The following is a 24,425-nucleotide window of genomic DNA, read 5'->3' on the forward strand; positions in this document are numbered from 1 at the left end:
CCCTGTCCTAAAAATTGAGAGAGATTGTATCAGACCAATTAGTTATTGCAGTATAGCAGTCACCAGTTGTATAGGGAAGACATTTGAGTGAATAATCAACACCCACTTAGTATTGGTTATGGGAACAAGATAACTCTTCACTCACCTTCACTGTGGTTTCTGTCAGTACCACTTATCTTTTGACACACTGATACTCCCAAGGTAGTGATACATGAGACTTTCTTGCATAGGGGTTCTTGATAGGATATATTTTTATATTGAAAAGACTTGTGACACTGCCTGGAAGTACAATATAGTCTGACAAATGTATGAATGGAATTTCTAGGATTGTCTTTCAAGATGGTTCTTTAGGTTCAGACTTAGCAGTGCATTCCGACATACTCAGGAGAATGGTGTCACTCAGGAGATCATAAGTTTTACTCTTTCTGCAGTAGCCATCAACAGCATGGTGTCCACAGTTAGTGGTCCTGTCCAGCACTTTCTTTTGTGGAAATTTTTTTGTTCATCCTCTTATCTTGAGACGATTGTTCGAGACGTGAAATGAAGCTAGGGGACACCACTCTTAGTTTTAAGGGATCATTAAAATTCCTGGCCTTATCTTCAATGAGAAACTCAACTGGTTTACACGTATGAAGTATCTCAGAGCAGCAGTCACTCTAAAGGCTCTACACATCTTAAAATGCTTAAGTGACAGATAATGGCAATCCCCCTTGTTTGTGTTTTAAAGAGCCTTTGATCAGTTGTGGCTGACCTGTGGCTGTATTGCTTATGTTCCTCTCAACCATGCTAGTTAAAGGATGGGATGCTGTTCACGAGGGGGAATTAGAATGATGGAAAGAGCCTTAAGGACAAGCCCTGTACCTAGCTTCTAGTGATGCAGGGGAACTGCCTCTTACCATGTTCCTCGAAGTCTGACGTGCATAAAAGGTCCTCAGTTTCTGGCTTTTAATCTTCCTGTCACACCATCAGCAGAACAAATGTTTGTAAATCATGAAAGAACAAGACCATTTGGGATTAGACTAAAGAAGCACCTTGCAGAGCTTAGATGTGAATGTTTTTACACAGGGTTGGAGCAAGTACCATCCGTGATTAGCTGTGCGGCCAAGGCTGCTTTTAAATTTTACACAGTGAAAGGTATCTTGAACACTATATTTTATTTGTAAACAGGCCTTTTACAAGTTTTAGATGGGCACTGAAATTAAACAGTTATTTGCTCTGGTGTGTCTAAGCAGGGCCATACTGTCGGCTACTTAGTGTCTTGAGGATTTGACTTCTAGACAAATTTACAGTCTTTGATGCAGAACTCTGTGCAACACTAAAGGTACTGGAGCATATGAAGTGGTATTGATAGAATAACCTTCTGGTTTGCTCTGATTTTCTAAGTGCCATACAGACCATTCATCAAATGTAACCAGCAGACCAGCTGGTTCAAAACATACAGGAAACACTTCACACATTACATCAAGGGAAGGAAGTATCATTATGTTAGGTACTGAGTCATGTGAAAAATCCAGTTTGAACAAGAATTAAAGCCTTAGGATGCCTGACATAGGCTGCAGTTTGTGACTGTTGCGACTGAGTGCCCTACATTTATCATCATCTAGTTTTCTGATGAGGCTCATTTTCACCTTAACAGTCATATCAATATGTAAAATTGCCACTACTGAAGTGCAACAAATCCTAAACAGAAGCACAAGAAATCTCTTCATTTGCTGTGGGCTGCTATATCATCTCGAGAAATAGTTGGCACGTACTTTTGTTTTAGGACAAGAGTTACTGTGAATTCGGCACACCATGTGATTATGGCTTTGTAATGTCTGAATTGCAAAATTTGCTGGTTATAACCAAAGAACATTGTTTTAGCAAGACGAAGCTGCAGCACACAGGTTCAATGTGTTTTTACTGCAAGGTAATGAAATTTTCCCTGGAAAATTGATCTCCAGGAGGGATGACATAAATCAGCCGTCGTGCAGTCCAGATTTGAGCCCCTTGGATTTTTTTCTTGTGGGGATATGTCAAATCTAAAGTGTATACCAGTAACCTCACTTCTCTGGAGCAATAAAAAGAAAATATCCCTAGCAAAGTGGCAGCCATCCCAGTGTCTACATGCCAACCACCATGCAAAATTTTGTTCATTGCCTAAACGAGTGTCATAGGCATGTTGAATTGCATTTAAATGACATTACTTTTAGGAAGTAAATTTCTAAACTGTAGATTTCAGTAATAAATAAAGATTTTGTTGATAGACTTCAACCTCTATTTTATTTTGACACGCCAAATATAAACTTTCTTTTGAGATACCACGTATATGCTGGTTCGAATAGCTTTGTCAATCTGGAGTTCTGAACGTCTGCAGTCCATGACTTGTGATGCACACAAGAAGTCCCATACATGAGTAACATTATACTACATTGTGTTAAAACAACAAAATCGAAGGATTGTGTTTGAAAATTCTGATTGGATTTGTTCTTTCAGATGTTAATTACCAAGAATCTTGATGGAGTAAACATAATCTTTTAGTCTACCCCAGACTGAAAAATCCATGGTCGTGATATCTGGGGATCATTGATGCCATTTAATAGTACCGTGTGTGCCAAACCATTCATCAAAGCTTCTGTTTAGGAATTCTCTCACAATAATTCCATAATGTGGGGTGCTCCAAATTATTGCCATATCAGCTTTACATTAACTGACTGCAGACGTTAAAAATGGGGACCATTTTCCAGTTCTAACAACACTTCTTGAGACATATCTAGGCAATTTGTGGCACTGCCAGTTCCATTAAAAAAATAAGACATGATTAGCTCACCACTGAATATCCCTACCCACACACTTACTCCAGCAGAATTTAACTTTGTCTACAGAGTTGAGTATTTTGACTAGTTTGATGTGGCCTGCCACAAATTCATCTCTTGTGCCAACCTTTTTAACTCAGAGTAGCACTTGCAACCTAAATCCTCAATTATTTGCTGGATGTATCCCAATCTTTTGTCTTCCTCTTACAGCTCCCTCTAGTAGGCCTACATAGTCTGAATTTCAGCTTTTGCTGAATCCTTTGTAGGCTTGTTCTTGCTATTCCATACTACTCTGATGCTTTTCATTGAGATTCAATCTGTGATTGCACAGAACATTGTGTGATTACTTTAAGATTCTCTCCTGTTGCAACAAACTTTGACCCACCTGGATGAGAGAGCTCCACTACTGGCACAGCCTCTTCAAATCTGAAATTTGATTTGCAGATATCTGGTCAGTGTGGAGGTCGGATGTTTGGAAAATATTCCACAAACAAATCATGAACATCATTGGAGTTATAATTATTTCTACCAGGCTTGCAAACAAATGTGTGCTGTTCTGTAGTTAACTTTCTGTTGAGAACTTTCAGCATTGCAGCGCATCAGCAATCATAAGTATCGAAATAATTATGAAAAATCTGCCTCGATTGCACAAACTACCTGGTGTTTCCCTAGGTTTCAGCGTGGGTAACCACGCCTTCTTCAGAACAAATATAAGACCGCTTGCCTAAATAGGCATAGTCAAAGGCTGAAATCAACAACTACAGCAGCAACACCCCATAAATTTTTTTTACAAATACACGGTACATATGTACCAAGTCAATAATATTACTTATTTCAACCCTGTGTGTGCTGCCTCGCCCCAACCGACATACAATGGTCACAGGCTGTTCACCGAACTGAGGCATCGCAGGCTGCTCACATGCGCGGCTATCAAAATCACTTTGCATGCGCACAGCCAGGAAACGCTCTTCTTATGCATGGGAGCAGGATTACAAAGTTAACACGGATCGGGACCTAACTGATTGCCAAAAGTTGTCGCACAAATAGCAATTGAGCAAATGATAAAAAGCGATGATGCGGGAATTAAGACATATTTAATAGCCCCCCCCCCTCCCCTCCCCCCAATTCGGTACGTTTGCCCTCCTACTGTGTTGAGGGTTTGGTTGGCCAAGAAGAACACCATTTGTATTTTCTTCAGCCGCTAGTATTATGGCAATGTAGTGACTATGGTTGTTTCTGCTGCAGATATTATTAGTGCGGTTTTATCCATTAACAATAACGTCCTTAGCATAGCTATCTTTTTGGTTTAGCTGTTATTTCTACCTAATTCTAGGGCCTCCATATTAGCTTGTGGCTGATTTACCATCCGTGCACAAAGTTTGTCGTGCGTTGCTATTAAATGTGTCTTAATTCCTGCATCATCGCTTTTATCATTTGTTCAATTGCTATTTGTGCGACAACTTTTGGCACTCAGCTAGGTCCCGATCCGTGTTAATTTAGTAATCCCGCTCACATGCGTAAGAAGATCGTTTCCTGGCTGCACGCATGCGCAGTGCTTTCGATAGCCGCACATGTGAGCAGCCTGCGGTGCTTCAGTTCGGTGGAGAGCCTGTGACCATTGTATGTCGGCTGGGACGAGGCAGCACACACAGGGTTGAGATAAGTAATATTATTGACTTGGTACATATGTACCGTGTATTTGTAAAAAATTTTTATGGGGTCTTGCTGCTGTAGGTATTGATTTTAGCCTTTGACTATGCCTATTTAGGCAAGCTGTTTTATATTTGTTCTGAAGAAGGCGTGGTTACCCACACTGAAACCTAGGTAAACACCAGGTAGTTTGTGCAATCGAGGCGGATTTTTCATGACTTTCTGTTGATTGTTTCTCATATAACAGAGAACATAACCTCAAATTGCTAGTATCAACTGACTTAAAGTTCTAAAGTTCTACACAGTAGCCAAGTTCTCAACTGACTACCCCAAGTCTGGGCAAGACGAAGTATAAAGATTGTTAGTGACATCTAACTAATGGCCCACCCTGTATGTATATGTATAAAACTTTTTCTAAGACTACTGTAATTTTTTTACTTAATCTCTATTTAAAGAATATCTTACAATTATGTTGACATACACACACTTTCAACACTTTACCGAATCTGTGATGACAGTACAAGAAAATAGAATGTGGAGATGATTATTCTATAACTGGCGGTCAATTACTAAATTAAATTTACAACAGGCCTTGAGAAAGTTACAGAAATCAATGATATGCTACACAACTCACTGCTGGCCCATAAGTGCAAGTTGCTACGACCGAAAGAGTACTCAGCTTGGTGCCTTTTGGACATAGCAGCCCATACAGTACCTTTTAGCAAATGAAGGGATTTCTTGTGCTACGTTGCTCTGTGTGCAGGTCATACTTTTTTTTTTTTTTTTTTTTTAAAAAAACCGAGCGAGGTGGCGCAGTGGTTAGACACTGGACTCGCATTCGGGAGGATGACGGTTCAATCCTGCGTCCGGCCATCCTGATTTAGGTTTTCTGTGATTTCCCTAAATCGCTCCAGGCAAATGCCGGGATGTTTCCTTTCAAAGGACACGGCCGAATTCCTTCCCCGTCCTTCCCTAATCCGATGAGACCGATGACCTCGCTGTCTGGTCTCCTTCCCCAACAACCAACCAACCATACGTTTTTTCAGGATCTAGATGAACTAAACAAGAATACAACCACTTAGTTTTCATTGGACGAAATTTGTATGTTTTTCATCCGAGGTGTGAACTTACATCATCAGACTTATTCCACAATTATTCCTCTAATGGAGCACATTTGCAGTTGTATACATTGCATCACTTAATTTTTGGCTTACATCTTCCACAGTCTCACAAAACACAGCTTCGTTAGAAGCCATTTCTTCCTGACAATTGGTCAGTTTTGCCCTATCAGTGCTACTTTAGAACAGCAAGATTGTGCATTCAATGTCTGTACTAAGTCACAATTAGCCTTACACTCCTGCATGCTTCAGCAAGAGAGAACGAGTTGATGAATAGGGAGTGACTGCAACACCACTGTTCTCTGACTTGTCATACTTGTGGATCTACAGTGGGAAGGAAAGAAGCCAGTATAGCACTGACGTAACAGCAGCTACTTTATTTCTAGTGTCTGCAACCCTCAGCGTTAGACTTGTCCACACTCAGTTTCTGTTCTCTGGCGTCTGGATTGCTTGGCAATTGATGATGATGGTAATGAGATTTCTGGAGATATTGGTGTCTGTCATCTATGGAAGATTTTTGTCTGTGGCAGCCTCACTTTCATAGACGGTTACCTCACTTAGTTCTTCTGAATTTGATGGTTAGGTGAGCAGTTGCTACCCCTGTATGGCAATGGAGAACTGCTATAGCATGTAGGTAAGCGATCTCATCCAGAGTATGGCAAAGGGATTCATCCCACAGTTCAACTACAGTGTTTTGCAGTTGGCTGGCTTGAATAGAACTGTTGTGACGATTGATGTGTTGTGGCTTCTTAGTTGGCGAACACTCGTCTTCTTTTTTTACAGTGGTTTACAGTATGTAAGTGGTGTCCATAATGGAAACATACTGGACGTTGTCTTCCGTTCTCCAAATGTCTGCTCTTCTGTGGGTCGTTACATTTGGCTGGGAGTTTATTGCACCTGTGTTGGTCAAATTCTGGGTTGTCATTTGATGGCTGTGGTGTAAGTCCAAAATGGCAGAGTCCATTCTTCCCTGTGTCTTTGACTGGTGGTAGAGATTGGTGTAAAGATGGATACAGCTCTTCGACATTCTTCATTACCTCCTGACATATGGGATCAACATTTGTGATTGTGATTTCTTTCTTACTTGGTCCAACAATTGCAGCTGCCATAAACTGTTGTAGACCTGGCATAGGAGAGAGGTGGGTCACAGTGTTATTCCACAGGGATAACATTCAGGAGTTTGTCACACTTCTTCTGACCAGCTCTTTTCTGTTGCATTACCTTGGTGCACTGGTACCACATGATGAGTTCCTCAGTTGTTGTGACATCCTTTATCAGAAGAGCTTGGTACATCTCTTCTATGATTCCGTTCATTAAATGCAAGATTTTGTTGGCTTCTGTTATATTTGGAGTCACAGTTTGGCCTAAGGCCAGAACATTCTTTTACATAAGCCTGTGTTGTTTCGCAGTGATATTAAGCCCTGTTCCTAAATTGCTTTTCTGCTAAGTGGACTTGCCGCTGATTGTCACCACATGCTTTCTGCAATTCAGCCTAGAATTTGTCCCAGTTATTGGGCTTCTCCACATTGTTCTCAAACCACTGCTGGGCTGTGAGATCAGAGTAAAAGTACGCATTTACCAAACACGTCATCACCCTTCCTGTTGTATTTGGTAACTTGGTTGAATCCTTTGTTATTTCATTGGGTCCTGACCAGTGTCCCTGTATAAACACTGATGTATGGCTGATGTGCAGACAACTTGCTGCTGTTTTGGAATCTATTGATTTCCTGAATATATGGACTTTGGGAATGATGAACTGTTTGTATTGCGGTTCCTGTTCCTTGAGGCGACAACTTTTACTTTGCCTAATTGGAGCCACGGTGCTGTAGATGTTTTGAAGTACCTGGCATCTCCACAAAACAATGACATGTTGTAACCAAAATAGTCCAAATCCGAAAGCAGGATCAGCAAGGAAGAACAGTTCATAGCCCTGCACACTGTGCACAGACAAAACAGAACTGAACTCCTGGGTGGAGAGTGCTGCTATTTGTACAAACACCAAATATTCCAGAATATACAAACATTACAAACTTAAAAATTTGGAGAACCTTCCAGAAATGATAAATACTAAATAACAAATTGTTGCTGATAGTTGGATGTGAACTAGTGACCTGCAACACACCAGCCAGTGACTCCAACTGCTACTTCACATTGCATGCAGTACAGCTCATGGCAGTATGTCAAGTTCTGCATATTTCCAGTTTGAGTTGGGTCGTCTCTGCACTTTCATGAAGTAGTAGCCATAACATGATATTCTGCTGCGATTACCTGAAATCCCTTCCTGAGATTAAAACATAAAATTTTAAAGCCATATTTTTAACAAGTCTTGGTATCATTCTTATGATAACGACTTTTAAGTGGAAAATTATGGTATCAACTCAGATGATAAGCTGTTACCTGTTTCTTAGACAAATAAAAAACAAAATTGTGTCATTACCTCTGGAATAAAAAGGTATTCTGGGTATATGGTCCTTAATGCCTTAACTATGATATCCCAAAGGATATACAAGTAAAAATTGATGTTCTGTTGCACTGGCAATGCATGTGGCTTCTTCAAGCAAAGCCCAAAATTACACACTTATCGAAAATGTGCGAAAGTTGTAGCTGGCTGGATGAAAAGCACTGAGGAATTTTTTTTTTTTTTAATGTTAAGACAAATGTAAGAGATGCTAAAATGGCAAGCGTAAGAAATACCAAACCATGATATCATATAAGGCAAACATTGTCAGCTCCAATTGATACTTGCTCAAGGGATTAAATTTTAGTACCTAGTGTTAATCTATCATATGATAAAGGAATACATACAAGCAAAAGATGTAATAATAAAATCCTTTCAGGATGAGCAAATAACATTTAGGGGCAAAGACAGAAATTCACTTACTCATAGAAATACTTCCAGTCCATATGTGGCATACAGTAAATCAGTGCTTATTGCAACCAAGACTGTTTTTAACCGATACAATCCCTTATTCATTTTCAGTCATATTCAATCCCTCATTTTCTTTATGTGGACTCACACTGCATAAAATAAATGAATGATAACAGGTGGAGGGGAGAGAGAACACAGTATTAGTGTAGCAGAATCAAAACGAGAAGGAACTATTATCCAGCACAGTAGTAAATGATAAGGTCAGCATATACCCCCAAGTCACCTTGTATGGATGGGATACTGGTGGAACTGTATAGGAAACTTGACATACTTTGAGAAAAGGACTTAGTGAAATTTGTACCAATCTTCTAACAAGATAAAATTTACCCACAATGGATATTGTAAGTGCTGTCTTGATACCTAGTGCGCACGTTCTGTCAGTATAAGAAAATTATAAATAGTCACACTTCTAAATATGGACTTAAATATCTACACACACCTACTGAATGAGATGTCCGGCCAGCCGAAGTGGCCGTGTAGTTAAAGGCGCTGCAGTCTGGAACCGCAAGACCGCTACGGTCGCAGGTTCGAATCCTGCCTCGGGCATGGATGTTTGTGATGTCCTTAGGTTAGTTAGGTTTAACTAGTTCTAAGTTCTAGGTGACTAATGACCTTAGCAGTTGAGTCCCATAGTGCTCAGAGCCATTTGAACCATTTTTGAGATGTTCGGAAATGTCAAATCTCATATCCTATGGCCTAACCAAGCAAGTACAGTAGCAGGTTGGTCAGTGCTAGATATTCTGTCTGGTTACAGATACCGTGCTCACGTGACTTCTGTATGACTGGTCACCATAGAAGTTGACTATTTAAGCTTTGAGAACAAATCTCAAAGAATTGAACACGCACATGTAACAATGACTATGAACACCATGTGTTTTTCCAGTCTTTTGTTGACATTTTAGAAAGCCAAGCAACCTATATCTGGATGAAGGTAAATGATTCCCTTGTGCGATATATTGCCATTTGATGAGTGCTGCAACAGAAATGATTGCTATCCATCATTTTATTTACACACTTTAGCAATGAAGCTGCTGCAAATGAAAATCCACACCACCTTACTGGGCCTTTCCTTTCGCTGGGTTAAGACAGTTGTCTAAACATATGTGGATGATGCAAGTTTCACAGTTTAACAGCTTGTAAGACTTCACAGACATTCAGAATATTTTCCAGGGCTACAAGCGAGATAGTTGATGTGCACGAGTCTTAGTGACCTCATTACCCAGTGATTGTATTGCATAACTGAACGAAAGCATATCTGGCTGGAAATGACTGCTTTTCTGCCACACATCAAGGAAATCAAACACCCAGTGAGAAATTCGCAGAATGTTTGGAGTAATGTAGCTTTAACCACATCATCATGGGATGTACGTAGTGATAACTATTTGGTAACAGGTTCAGAAATTATGTAGCAGAAGAGCTTCAAAATCCATTTGTCCACACTGTCATCTAGCAACAAGTGCCACATAATTGTGTGTCACACTTATTTATCTGCAAAGAACAATGTCTGATCTGCAGTTATATGAAGAAAAACCTGGCCCTCATTTTCACTACTGTGCTAAACACCGTATCCATAGATATTGCTTTTCATAGTGTTTTGAAGATGTCTTTCTACAATGAAAAGCAACAGTCATGCATGGATTCTCAGGTATTTACTGGCCTATATTTAATGTGCAAAGTATGTGGACATGAGAGAATGGCTCTTTTACCTCCATCAGTGACAGCTGACAGTTAAAGATAAGCTTGGTCAGGAAATGGGAAATGCTGCTTCTCCTTCCCAGTCATTGTCACCCTTCACTCCAACCATCCTACCCCTTGAAGAGGAGCTTCATCTGAAAATTAAGCAACATTTTCAGTCTTTTTAAGTGCCTGTCAGTCAGTCAACAAATCCTAACATTACACCTTCGATTATTTACATTCCACTAGAACCTTCCATTATCACATTTTCTGTAGTTCAGATTTTCCAAGTACATTTTACATATTATGTTGTCAGGTAGTTGGCAAAGAACCTCCAGTTTTTAAACTCCTATTGCATTATAAAATACTTTGAGATATCTGTTGCAAACAGGTGATTTACTATGCCTGACCAGATGGAAATGCCATAGCAAATGATACACATAGTGATAGTGTTTGATAAGATCTGCAAGACTTCACTATTCAAATTATAACAATTTTCTTGTTTGTGTGTCTAAGTTTATGTGATGTGTAACAAAACAATTCTTGATGCTTCTTTTATTTACTACAGATATTACTTTGTTATGTCAATTTGTAGGGAACAGCTGATGGAATTCTGTGTTACTGTCAAAAGTCAACATCACTGTATGCGGCAATACAGTCACAGAAGACTTCTGTAATGTATTGCCAAGCAATGGATGCACTTGATGAACACGTGATTGGATGTGCAGAAGTCGTTCAAGTGAAGAATGTTTGCCTGAGACGTGCTGGAGTCCGCTGTCCCTTTGTTCTTTTGTGCGAAGTACACAAGCAGCGCCTGTTGAGGCACATGTGTTGCCCTGGATGTGGTATTTTCTGTACACAGGTTAGCTAAACAGCAAATCCAAATAAATATTTCAAAACATGAGCACTGCATTTAATAATTGTTTGTGCATGCTAGTTTTGTATAACTAAAAAATTAACGACCACTTTTCATAGCATTAATTGAATTTTTTACTTCAGTTTTCGAGGTTTCGATCCACATTATCAGGTGCATATATTCATACCATTCCATGTTCCCATGCCTACCTGTCTTACAGAATTTTAGCTATGTGATTTATGTACTGTGTGGTTATAATTAAAGCACAGCTACTCACAGAGATCCTATTTGGGATGTAATTATTATATGGCAGTGAAACTTGAGAGATGTGCTAATGCGTTAGTGCGGAACTGATTTATGCTGGAAAAAATTATCGCCGACTGAACGGTCTGAGGAGAGACCCAATGCCATTCAATGATTTAGAGATGATGATGATGATGATGATGATGATAAAATTTGAAAACACAGGTAAGCTTGGCATGGCACCTGGAAGTGAAGGGCATTCTATCCTGGTGGAAATTATTGATGAGGTAACTGTTGCTGTAACTTACCATGCAGTATGTGCCCCTGGCAGTGCTAGTGCTGGTGCAGTGTCATGAGAATTACCCATTCCATGGTCAACAGTACAGAAAATTTTATGGTGTATGTAACACTAGCACTATTACAAGATCTAGACATTGCAGCAAATGAAATCTCATGATCTACAGCAAGGTTCTGGATTTGCTCTTCAGTTTCTGGCATGGATCAACATTGATGACATGTGGCTAGGCAATGTTCTATGGAGTGACAAGGCAGATCTTACAGTACAGGGTGCAGAGAATACACTGAACTTCAGAATTTTGGGGTATTGTTAAACTGTGTGTTGTGCACGAAGAGCCATTGCACTTACCGTATGTGATTGTATGATGTTGTTTCACAAGTACCTTTATTCTTGGTCTATTCTTCTTCGAAGAGAATTCATCCAGAGGACCTATCAGGAGTACTGTGATGTCTGCACAGTATTGAGACCACCTTGTACAGCATGTGCTTCCTGCTTTGGAAGAATGCAACTACATGGAAACCATTGTTTTCACGCAAGACGGGGTAACACCCGATGTTACTCACCCAGTGAAAGATCTTCGTAATGCAACCTTCCATGAACTTGTCCCAGGTTATCTAAATGCGTGACCTCTAAGATAAACTGATCTGGTTCCATGCGGCTTTTGGCTCTGGGTATATCTAAAAGAACGCAATTATCAGGGACACATTCAGTCTCTACCTGAAATAACCTGTTGCTTAGATTACACCGGAACTGCTGTGAACAACTATTGATCACGTTATTTCACAGATGCAGCATCATGTCAACATCTCCAGTGCGCATATTGAACATATTGTGTAAATGGCAGTTAATAATGCAATCAACATTATGTCATTCTCACTTGTTCGACCTTTTCTGCTTAATCCATTACATAAAGAAACATTTCTATATGTCTTTCTTGCATTTACAATGAAAGATTTTCACCTTGTGACCAAAATTGGAACTAATTTTTTGTATAGTGTGAATCAGTTCAACATTAATGCATTAGTGAATCTACCAAGTTTTGCTGCCATGTGATGATCAGACCCCACGCTGGATCTCTGAGAAGCTGCACTTTAGTTATAGCTCCCTGGTACATTGGTTACTAAACCAACATGTGTATAGTTGTAAGGCACAGAGACCCGTTTCATGTTTTCTGCCTGAAACCCACAAAGGGGCAATATAATTTAAAGCAGTTTCAGTTTACTAGCCCACATTTCAAAATTTAATATAATTAAGAACTGGTTCTGAAGACAGCATAATACACCTGAATGGACAAGAAATCCATCATAAAGCACACAAAATTCACGATTCATGAAAGTCGTAAAAATTATACATTTTTCACTGTTATATTTGCAATGCCAACAAGGATAGCAAATAATTAATTTTTTCATAGTGTGTGCATACAATACATTAGGAAAAATATATGATTCATTTTGTGAGTGATTTGCTGGTATACAGAATGCAAAATTTAATGCACAAACCTGCCACCTGTGGCAGCAACAGTGCCTCTAACTGGGCTGGACGTTGAATTGAGATTGAACAACAGATATGGGTACATCATTACATACATTTCAGTTCTATGCCAGAGCTTGTCAGTCATAATGGCTGATGAGTTGCTGGTGTACCAGTGTGTCACCAACCATGACCAGATGTTTCCAGTGTGAGATATACCTGGAGAAAATTGCTGATCAGCATAGAAAGCCACCATGATTTCTTTGTGTTGGCTTTTGAGGTACGCTGAAGCAGTTGCTGTGACATAAAAGGAAAGACAGCTGACCAAATGTGGTGCTGAAACCAGTGTGCAGACATTTTCTCTGTGTATGTTCTTAGACTGCATAATGATTTAGTTGCCATTCTCTAATCCAATTGTGTAAGTCAAACCACTGTTATGTTTCAAGACACCAGAGTGTTTGCAGATCTGATTGTCCACTCTCATAAATTAAGGCAAGAAGCTAACACACACACACACACACACACACACACACACACACCACAAACATAATTAACAAAACTGCCAGGTTTGTAACTGGACTCCCAGAGTATAGTGCATTTTGAATAGGCCAGTGTGGAGGGGAAAGACTACAGTTACCTCTGTTAAAAGTTCTTGTATATATGTTTATTAAAGTGGAGGCTTAAATTTAATGCATGAAATCAGAAATAACAATGTCTTAGGGAAAGCTGCTGAAATTGGTGATCAGCAAGGTGAACTGTACACTGTGTTACAGCCAGCTGGCCATATTTGAATGTGTATGTTAAAGTTCTAGCCAACTGCAAAACTTTGAGACTAGTGGAATATTTTTTAGGAATTGCTGTTACCAGCTGTCATGTTTCAGCCTTTCACTACTACAGAGTGATTACTAAGTCAAGCAGTTGGGATGTGAGTTTCTCCACCGATGAAACTTTAAACAACCTTCTCGCCATATGACAGCTTTTTTTGTTTTTTGTTTGTTTTTGTTTTGTTTCAGGAAATATTACTCTACAACTGATAGCTTGCAGTAAAGCATTACTGGATTCATGTGGATATTCCTAAAATTGCCACTAATAAATTTCTCGGCAGAAGAAAAACATGAAATTGACTTATTTGTAGTTTCATGCCATCATCTTATGCTATTCCCTTAAATTCATTAGTGGGTTTAGTAGATGATTTGTACATTTTGTCTCTAAGACTATCTGCTGCTTACCAAGGACTTCACCAGTATTATGTTAGTGCAGATGCCATTGTGCTGAGGAAAAACAAACTGCATATTGGGGTGGACATGTTCCCCAAGGATAAATGCACATTTGTGTTGATCCATTGTGCCTTCCAGAATGACAAGATCACTCAGGGAATGCCACAAAAACATTCCTCTCACAATAACACTCCCTTCTGGTTGCAGGGTGTTTGCTTTCAAATGTTTCACTTCGTACATGCCTATAGCCAACTGTCCGGTGAAGCATAAAACATGGTTCATCTGAAAGGCCACCTGTCGCTACTTGGTGGACATGTAATTGTGGAACTGACATGCAAATTTCAGGCTTCATTGCTGATGAACAGCAGCCAGCATGAGTGCGTGAATTAGGCGCCTGCTGCAGAGTCCCATATGCAGTTCAGTAAACGCTCATTGAGGAGACATTGTCAGTAGCCAGTTAGTTCATCTTGGCGGTCAGTTTCTCAATAGTTGCACATCTATTTATCTGTGCACATCTTCGCAGCTGTCATTTGCCCCTGTCATCTATGCACCACAGTTGCTTCGGCATCGATTGTGGATAGTGCCATTTTGCCATATGAGTAGTTACTTCTTCCTCTGTGTGTATCATAATTGATATCAAACTCTACTTTAAACGATTGAGGGATACTGTGTATTATAATTACTCATACAAATAATAACACAAATTTCCAAATATTTAATGCAAACACAGTTCCTATATTCCATACAAGTCCAGAGTTCAAAGCCGGGCTAAGCCCAAGGTACAAATCACAATGCATCCCTAGAGTGGAGTCTGGTTACTTTGAGGAAATACAATAGTGAAACGAGAGAGAAATCGCTCTGCTCCTGGGTTTTACAAAGTTAATTTGGTGATAGGTGTCTCGAGGTGGTGCTGGACATCAGCGGCATGCGCAGGACCCTAGGCAGTGCAGTCTTTGATGTGTGCTTGCCCTTTTGTTAGATGAAGGTGAGTAGGTGTAACCCAGCAACCCTCCCCTGTATCAGAGGCTGCCTTGTGGTATGCAAGAAGAAAATGTCTGTTGTCTCCTAGACCTCAGAGACAGCCGTCCTTCCCACGGACAGAAGCTGCCATTTGTGGAAACCAGAGCATTGAGTCAGAAGTGGACCTGGCAATGATGTGCTCTCCATGGGCAGATGCCATGCGGTGCGAGGCCAGCAGCTGGAGATGTCACTGGCATGAGAGACATGTGGACATACAGCTCCTTGGGAGTGAGAACATGCTGGGTCAGCTCCTGTGGTCCACCCGACAATTCTGCTTGTGACAGGACCTGGTCTGACACCGTCCCCCAATGATACAGTGGGGAGGGGGGGGGGGCTGGAATAGACAGCAGATGAAGGGGCTGCAGACAAGGGCAAGGTCAGTGCAGGAGGCCAGACCGAGGAATTAGGACATGCCTCGAAAGGTGGAGGAGAGTATGAAAAATAAGGTTCCAAGAGGTGGGTCAGCTTGAAAGTGAACACAGTGATGGGGAGGCAACTCCTCCACCCATGGGCGTAATTGGTTGTAATGGTGGGGCACCAGCCTGTCACTCGTCCGTAACATGAAGATGCATGGTGCATAACAGCTGGGATACAGTGCTCACGGCAGTCAAAAGGGTGAGCCCAGATGGGGGACGCTAACAAAGGAGGCGCACTAGAGGTTGAGGTATGAGCAGCAGTGCTATGCACCATTGGCGCCAATGCAGCAACTCCTCTGGGCTTTTCTCGCTGATAGCAGTGGATGTGTGAAAATGTATAAAATGTATAAAATGTATAAGCATCTCTTCTTCTGGAGTGTCTGCAGCTCGTGGTCTAGCAGCTAGCATTGCTGCCTCTGGATCACGGGGTCACGGGTTCAATTCCCTGCCAGGTTGAGGATTTTCTGTGCCGAGGGACTGAGTGTTTGTGTTGTCATCATCATCATCATCATCATCATCATCATGATCATCATCATTCCTGACAGTAGCTAGATTGGACTGCGAAAAAAATTGGACTGTGAAAACTGGGACTTCGTATGGGTGCTGATGACCACACAGTTGGGTGCCCCGTGAATCGATCATCATCATCATCATCATCATCATCATCATCATCATCTTCCCAAGTGTCCCTGATATACTACTTCATCTGCTTCTTGAAGATCCGAATGAGGTGTTCTGCCTCCCTGTTGGGCTGCAGGAGAAATGTGGGCGCACTGGCTTGGTGGATGCCGTGCTGTGAACAAAAGTCTTCAAACATATGAGAGATGAACTGTGGCCCATTGTCCACCACCAGGGTGCTAGGAAGCCCTTAAATGGAGATGATCTGGGCAAAGGCACAGGCATTAAAGTCCACCATCATAGAGCAGTAGTTGACAGTGAATGGGAAACAAGAGTAAGCATCAATCACAAGTAACCAAATTTTTCCAACAAGAGGCCCTCAAAATTCAGATGGACTTGTTCCCGTGGCTGCATGGGTGATAACCACGGCGAGTGACACTGATGTGGGGACACAGCAATTAAATGTTTAATTTCTCGGTCAACACCTGGCCAGTTGATGTAGTGGCAAGCAAGAATCTTTGTTTGAGAGGCCCCCCAGTGGCCATGATGTAAGAGCTAAAAGACATCCTGTCAGATGGGAACCAGAATGACATCCTGTGGAATGGCATGTTCCCTCATCGACAAGATCATCCTATCAACGAGAGTCACTCTGTGGTGCGGCTCAAAATAATTACGTATGTGGTCTGATGCTGAGGCCAGAGTTTGTCCAGGCCACCCCTGCAAAATGCATTACCGCACGTGGCAGAGAACAGGATTCATGCTATAGCATGAATTATGTGAGGGCTCACAATAAGAAAACCATCCACTTCCTTCTGAGCTTCCTCATTGAGATAAAAGCAAAGGATTTTGTCCCGTTCAAAGCTGGGGTTTAGACCCGTAGGAAGACATAGAGCGTGTCCGCATTGGAGGGCTGAACCATCGGGCGGAAGTGAATCCCATTATGATAATGGCTGAGGAATAGAGCCCACTGTTGCAGTCTGTGGGCCGTCTTATCTAGCAGGTGCATGGTGGGGCTGAAGAGAGAGACTAAAGGCTTGTGGCCTATGACAAGATGAAACTTCACACCATGTAAAAATGGCCCTCCTTCTCAATTTGAGAATGATTCTGTTGCACTATGTTGAGTGTCTTAAGGGGAAATGCTATTGGTTGTTGCAGATTGTCATGGTTGTGATAGGCCAGCACAGCCCCTAGCTCAAACAGGCATGCATCAGTTGCTTAGACAAGCTGCTTACCTGGCTGAAACGTACTGAGACAAATGGCCAAATGAAGACTGTCCTCCAAAGCTGTGCATGTTTGGTCACCTGCAATCATCCAGACATCTTTCTACAGCAACCATTTAAGGGAATGCACTATGGTAACCGTTTGGGGGATGATTTTATGATAATAAGCAACTTTGAATAGAAAAGCTTGGAGCTCCCTATGCTTAGTGTGTCATGGAAAAGCATCAGTGGCAGTGATGTGACTATTCGTTGGTGAAATCCCCCTGCCAGGTAATGAAATGTCTGACATTTTCAATAGAGGGTTGAAAGACATCAGATTTATCCAAATTGCACATGAGACATGTATCCTGCAGTGTTTGAAACAGAACTTCAAGATTCCGCAGGCGCTCCTCAATGTACTGGCCTGTGTCCACAGTATCGTCCAGATAATTGATACAACAGGGAGCACATTGTGTGGATTGCTTCAAGAAATGTTGAAAATGAGCCAGTGCACTTTCTACTCCAAAAGCCAAATATTTATGCCTGTAGTAACCATATGGGATGTTGGCAACACGCAACTGCTGAGATTCTTCGTCAAGCAGAAGCTGCAGATGATATACCTCTGATAATTCCACCTTGAAAAAATACTGTCCTCCTACCAGTTCAGTCACCGATTCGTTCGGGCACTGGATGAGGTACATGTTGATCACAGCCTGGGCAGTAATCACCACCTTAAAATTGCCACAGAGATGGTGCTTGTTGGACGGTTTCTTGATAATTGCAAATGGTGTAGCCCATTGACTGGATTAAATAAATTCAGTTGCCTCCAAAGCTGTAAACCTGTCAAGATCATCCATCATTCAATTGGTTGTGAGGAAACAGTGGCACTGTCCTGGCCTGAAAAAAAGGCCACTCTGTCAGTTTAAGGGTAAAACACTTAGCCCTGCTGAGCCCAGGCAAAAAACCATCCGAAAAACTCTTGCAAAGTTCCTGATACTGTACTTGGTCAAAAACCAGATTAACCAAATTGGCCACTGCGAACCCAAACACCGTGAAAGCATCCAAGTCAAACAAGATTTCCATGAAAGCATTTTCACCACAAGAAAAATTAACTGATGGTCCATGGCCTTGTACGCTGTGCCCATTGTAAATTGTCAGAGAATGGGGATTGTTGTCTTTTGCAACTAAAAAGAAGACATGTAGCTGGAGACAACAGTGGTGCACTGAGGAAGAGTGATGCATAATAATTAATAACAGACACTGCAGAGCCCTTATCTACTTGCAGCTGAAACGGCTTTCCATTAATATGCTCATTGATGAACAACTTGTTAAAAATTGTCACAAGGTTGTTACAAGCAGGACTAACAACATTAATGTCCAGGAGTTGTGGGGCTGAGGGTGTGGTGTGAGCAGACTGTGCTTGACATACCGCCTCATTGTGTCGTTTCTTCTGACAGTGATAGCAGGAAGACCAGTGCTTAGGACAGTCCGCCAGTCTTGTTGAACTAAACAGTTGGGGCACAACAGAAGGGGTTTGTGGGGAAATAACTCATCATGGATGTGTTTGTGCAGCACGTGGTTTACAGGCAAGCTGCACTGCCACAATTTCTGTCTTCAAGGACATGCCTGAATGTGAATGTCTGCTGTCGTCAAAGCCGACATTGGCCACGTCCACCCAGGAACCGAGCTGACAGCCTGTCACATGAAAAGCTTGATTGAGCAAGAGAAAGGACCTCTTCCAAAAAGGGATCTTCAAACTGTAACACCCGCTGGCGGCTTACTTATCAGGAGCCGGGGTAATAATAAAATCCTGTACTCTAGTATCGATGCAAGACTTCTTATGTTGGGAGATAACAAATAAACACTTCCAAATGAAACCCTACAAATCTGCAGGCCAAGCACTATACAGTTGAGAAGGTTGTTTCCTGCATTAATAAAACTCTTGAGTCTGCCTGTGATAATAAAACGACTGAAGCAACATATTTTGTCAAGTGAGAGGGAAGAGGGTTCTTGAGGCAGGGCCAACGTTCCTACCAAGTGTCACATGGATGGTAAAATCAATGAAAGAAAAAGCGCCTTAAAGACATCGGTGTCTGTTAACCTTGAAGATGGTGAAATGCTGTCGTAAAAACTTCTCGTATGCCTTCCAGTCCTCCGTGGACTCATCATAGGCTGGTAGTTGCTGTGGCTTTGCCAGTAGTCTGGTCAATGCCCTGTCCAACATTGTGATGTGTTCCAGCTGTTGCAGTTGCAGATGCCACTGGCTTTCCAGCTGCTGCTGCTGCTAACTCTGAAGCACCACCTTGAAGGACACGCCGGTGAACATTGGCAAGAAGCACGTGTTGAAGGTCCAGTTGCCCTCGTAGTCACTCATGTTGTAATTACTCTTACAAATAACAGCGTGCACAGAGTTCTAAATGTTTAAATGCAAAAATAGTTCTGAGATTTCATACAAGTCCAGAGTACAAAGCCAGGCCAAGTTGACAATACAAATTACAGTACATCCTGATAGCTGAGTTGAATTAATATGATGAAATAAAATAGCAAAATGATATGGAAAATGTATCCCACCACCATCTCCTACAAATAGTACTTAATTTTTTATCTGAATATGGCCTTTCATACACCGCTCACTATGTATGTTCTTCATATTTCTATGCTCCCTACCGACAACTGGTATAAAAACCCATTATGTAGATGTAGTATTATTGTTATCAGTTTTGATTATCTCACATCATTGTTAGGCAAATGATAATTGATGATCAAAACTGGTACAGTATGATTTTCAATAAGTATCTAAATGCTGTTTGGCACCATCTAGCAAAAATATTAATTATTGAGGGTACAGATTCTGTTCTTACACTCATACATTTGCTTCCCTCATTTAAAATGTTCTGTTTATGACTTCACAGTTACCAGTGTTTGTTGTGGCACCAGCAGGAAGTCCTTATCCAAAAGGACATGCTTCTATGAACATATGGACTCTGTTTTGCAACCTCCTTTCGAACATGGTTATTAGTTCATTACTAACATGGAATGGACAGTAAAAAAAGTAATGTGTTCATAATCAATCTTTTCAGATCATCTTTGTTTAGAAGTACCCTAAAGTGTAGGAAATGTTAGCTAACTGTGAACGTGCCCCGAGGTCTTAAAATGCACAAGAGTGTAAATGCTCTTTAACCATCTGATCAGTTTCTTGCCTTTTCTCAATAGCTTTTGTATTCATTGGTATTTCTCTTCTTCTTGTCCTTCATAGCCACCCATCCCTAGTTATTACCTTTGCTTCAATATTCATCTTCAAAGTGCAATGCCTGTCTCATTACTCTTTTGTCACTGTACAATTTGTTATCCTCTCACCTCATTCACAGTGCCTTTTATTTCGAATCTTTCTCCAGATTTAATCTACCAATTTGCTTAAGCACTGTTCTGTGGAAATGCAATTGTTTCCTATTGCAGTTACTGTTAACTACATTGGATAATATTGTTTGCATTCAGTATGTTTGTCTTGCATTTATTATGTTGTCTCTACTGCTTATGTCAATTTGCTGATCAATATTTTGAGTTACTTGTTCTTTTACACAATGTTTGTCCTGACATTCTCTTCTTGTCCCTTTTTTCCATGCAAAAGATGCAGCTCTGTTTCTCCTTAATGTATAATATATATTTGTGTGTTTTTTTTGTTCACTTACAGAGGTATAGCTCTCAAGTAGATGAGCATGAGTATTTTCATCCTTTACTAGTTGTTCTAAAGCTATAAAAGCTTTTAAGAACTTAAGTCATAATGATGTAATGCTGTTGAAAATTTTTATGTGTGTTGATAAATGTGTTATTGGACATTACTTGAAAATCTATCGGATAACTGCATTTCATTAAGCAGCATAATCTTTGATATAACAACTGGACATTTCATGGACATATGGGAACAGTGTGGTTCAAATTTCTATCACACCATCCAGATTTAGATTTTTTGTAGTGTCACTACTCATCACAGAGCACTTTAAAGCTGTCAGTCACTGACTCCTACATATGTCTGATCTGAAATGTTTCCTCAACGTAATCCAAGTAAATCAAAGTCATTCAAGAACCATCACCCCTCCCTGAACCATTTATTGGAAGCTTCAAATCTGCTGACAAGTATCTTAAAAATGTGTTTTGTAAGCCACTTCTCACCCATTTTTAAACAATTTATGTTTTATTTTAGGTTTTTTCATCCTAATTGACTTGATAAATCTTCCATTTTTGTTGTACAGTTCTTCAGTACCTCTTAATCTATAGTGTCCATCCACCCACAACATTTGGACTCTATATTGTATAGAAACTTTCAAATTTCTTGGCTTATCTTATTTGTAATGTTTCAGCTGTTGGAAGGCATTCACTAGCATACAAACACTCTGTTTAAATAATCATGTTGTTATGGCTTATTTTAGCTTATCTTGAAATGACTTTAATCTTGTTAAAGTGTGAAAGTTTGTGGCACCTGGTGACATTAACATATCTCTCGCTAGTTTTCAGTTTTATAGTTTCCTTCAGATATTTAAAACTGTCAGTGAAGTATCTGCGCTAACAGAATAGAAATGCAGAAAACACAAGACATTAACATATCTCTCGCTAGTTTTCAGTTTTATAATTTCCTTGAGATATTTAAAACTGTCAGTGAAGTATCTGCGCTAACAGAACAGAAATGCAGAAAACACAAGTCTGAAAACAATTTATTGACCTCACTGAAACGAAACAATAATACCATCTCCTAAAGAACAATAGACTCTATCCCAGCTGCGGATAGTCCCAAATATAAAATAACAAATAATAATAGAAAAGACCCATCTCTTCATGGGGAGAGATCACAATAAAACAATTCTACGATGTCAAGATGTTTGTTGACTATACCAAGTCCATCAGCAAGAGATCAGCCATCTAGAAGAGGCGTCTGGCCATGGCTGCCGCGCTGTATACTTCGAAGCGGTGTGTCGAATGGCCCTTTGCCGGCAGTGCACCACCCTATAAAGCCAGTTTGGTGGATGTATCTGCCAGAACTATTTGCAGTCACATGCCTGGTGTATCAAAGTAGTTCCTGGGCTATCTGTGACCTCTGGTGAAGCTGTTCTGCAGGCTCCATGAGCCGGTAGTGTTCCTTGGTGGCTGTTGGTGGGGACCTGGTGTTGTGTTGTGGCTCATCTCAACGTCGGGCTCCGGGTCTGTCGATGACAGGAGACCGGGGGCAGTCGCAGGTGCAGGATCCACCTCCATGGGGACAGGGACATCTGCTGGAGGATCCGCCTGGGGTGTGACCAATGGTGTTGGCAGAGGCATCGGTCGGGTGGGGAGAGGAGCACTGTCATCCCCGAGGGCCAACAGCCATGGAGACGGGAGAGGAGCTGGCTGCGGACCACACTGGGGGCGAAGCTAGTTGTTGTGCTTCCGGCACACTGTGCCATTGCTGAGGGTGACTGCCACTATAGAGTGGCTAATGAGTGACAAGACCCTGGCGGGGACCCACCGGGGATGATTCCGGGTGAACCACATTGCCCAGACCATATCCTGCAGAGAAAAATGGGGCCGTGCCAAACGTGGAGGAGCTGGTCGGGGAGAACATGGAAGTAGGAGAGACAAGGGGGACCAATGAGGGCGGCTGTGAAGTTTTTCAGCTGGGGATGACCCATCCTGAACAGTGGACCAGTAAGAGGAAAGGAAGATGGTAAGGGTGTCATACAGGTAGTGTTAGGGATGCAATTTCGACATCTGGACTTTGAATGTACAAACTGTTCGGCTAATCCATTAGATGTAGGATGAAAGGGAGGGGTTTGAATCAGGGTGGTGCAGTAGGAGGTAAATTCAGCAGACATAAATTGAGGGCCGCTGTCGGTCACCAATGTCTCCGGTAGGCCCTCAGTGGAGAAGATGTGGGAAAGAACTTGGGTGGTATGGGTGGATGTCGTGAAGAACATGCAGGAGAAATAAGGAAACCCACTGCTTGTGTCCACAAGGATAAGCCTGGAGGATCTGAGGAACAGGCCCACGAAATCGAAGTGCAGACGGGACCAAGGAGAAGGAGCAGGAGGCCATGGGAACAGGCATCGAGGTAGCACGAACTGGTGCCGTTGACAAGAGGGACATGAGGCCACCATGCGGATGATGGCGGCATCCATCCCCCTCCAGTAGATGTGCTGTGGGCAAGCCATTTTGTCAGGACGATCCCCCAATGACCAACGTGCAGGAGCTCCAAGGCCCGCTGGTGGAGGGAGATTGGCAGCACAATCCACCAACGCTCATTATCACCCAGGATGAGGAGCACCCCATCTCTGACAGACAGGTTCTGGCAGTGGTGCCAGTAAGCTCAGATCTCTGGCTGTGGCAGCTGATGATGGTCTGATGGCCACCCATGCTGAACATGGTGCATCAGTGCCTGGAGGGTTGGGTCATCTGCCATGCTACTAACTTGGCATCCAGTGGTAAATCAGCTACTGCCTCAGCAGCGGTGTCATCCAGGTGGAAACAGGCTACTGGGTAAGCATCGAACTCAGGGTCGGCACCGACCGTGAGATAAGAGAGAAGATCCATATTGGCATGGAGAGCTGCGGCTTGAAAACGGATGTCGTAGGAACATTCCGCAAGGAACAATGCCCAGCACTGGAGGCGGAAAGCAGTCCTCGTGGTGATGGCGGATGTAATACTGAACAGTGAGACCGGAGGCTTGTGATCAGTGTATAAGGTGAAGCAACAGCCATAGGTGAAATCGTGGAATTTCTTAAACCCAATGATGATGGCCAAGGCCTCCTTCTCAATTTGGCTGTAGTTACACTGAGCCGGAGATAGTGTTTTGGAGATGAAGGCCACTGGGCGTTCAACTCCGTTGATGATGTGAGACAAGACGGCCCCCACTCTGTAGTCAGACACATCGGCAGCCAAGGTGAGAGGCTTGGTG

The 24,425-nt window shown here is 41.8% G+C and overlaps 1 protein-coding gene across 5 annotated transcripts in view; it reads left to right on the forward strand.

The window, feature by feature from the left end:
- The window catches only part of LOC126470490 (histone-lysine N-methyltransferase EHMT2), a 279,877-nt gene that overhangs the window by 75,589 nt on the left and 179,863 nt on the right, over window positions 1–24,425 (forward strand). For all 5 annotated transcript variants that reach the window (XR_007586217.1, XR_007586218.1, XM_050098362.1 and 2 more), the window contains one exon: window positions 10,762–11,028. Coding sequence is in view for 3 of the 5 variants with exons in the window: in XM_050098362.1 (XP_049954319.1) it covers window positions 10,762–11,028 (267 nt within the window). In the remaining 2 variants the exon portion in view is untranslated. The remainder of the gene's footprint in view (window positions 1–10,761; window positions 11,029–24,425) is intronic.

The sequence above is a fragment of the Schistocerca serialis genome, chromosome 3 (assembly GCF_023864345.2).
Source record: "Schistocerca serialis cubense isolate TAMUIC-IGC-003099 chromosome 3, iqSchSeri2.2, whole genome shotgun sequence".
Classification (NCBI taxonomy): Eukaryota; Metazoa; Arthropoda; class Insecta; order Orthoptera; family Acrididae; genus Schistocerca; species Schistocerca serialis.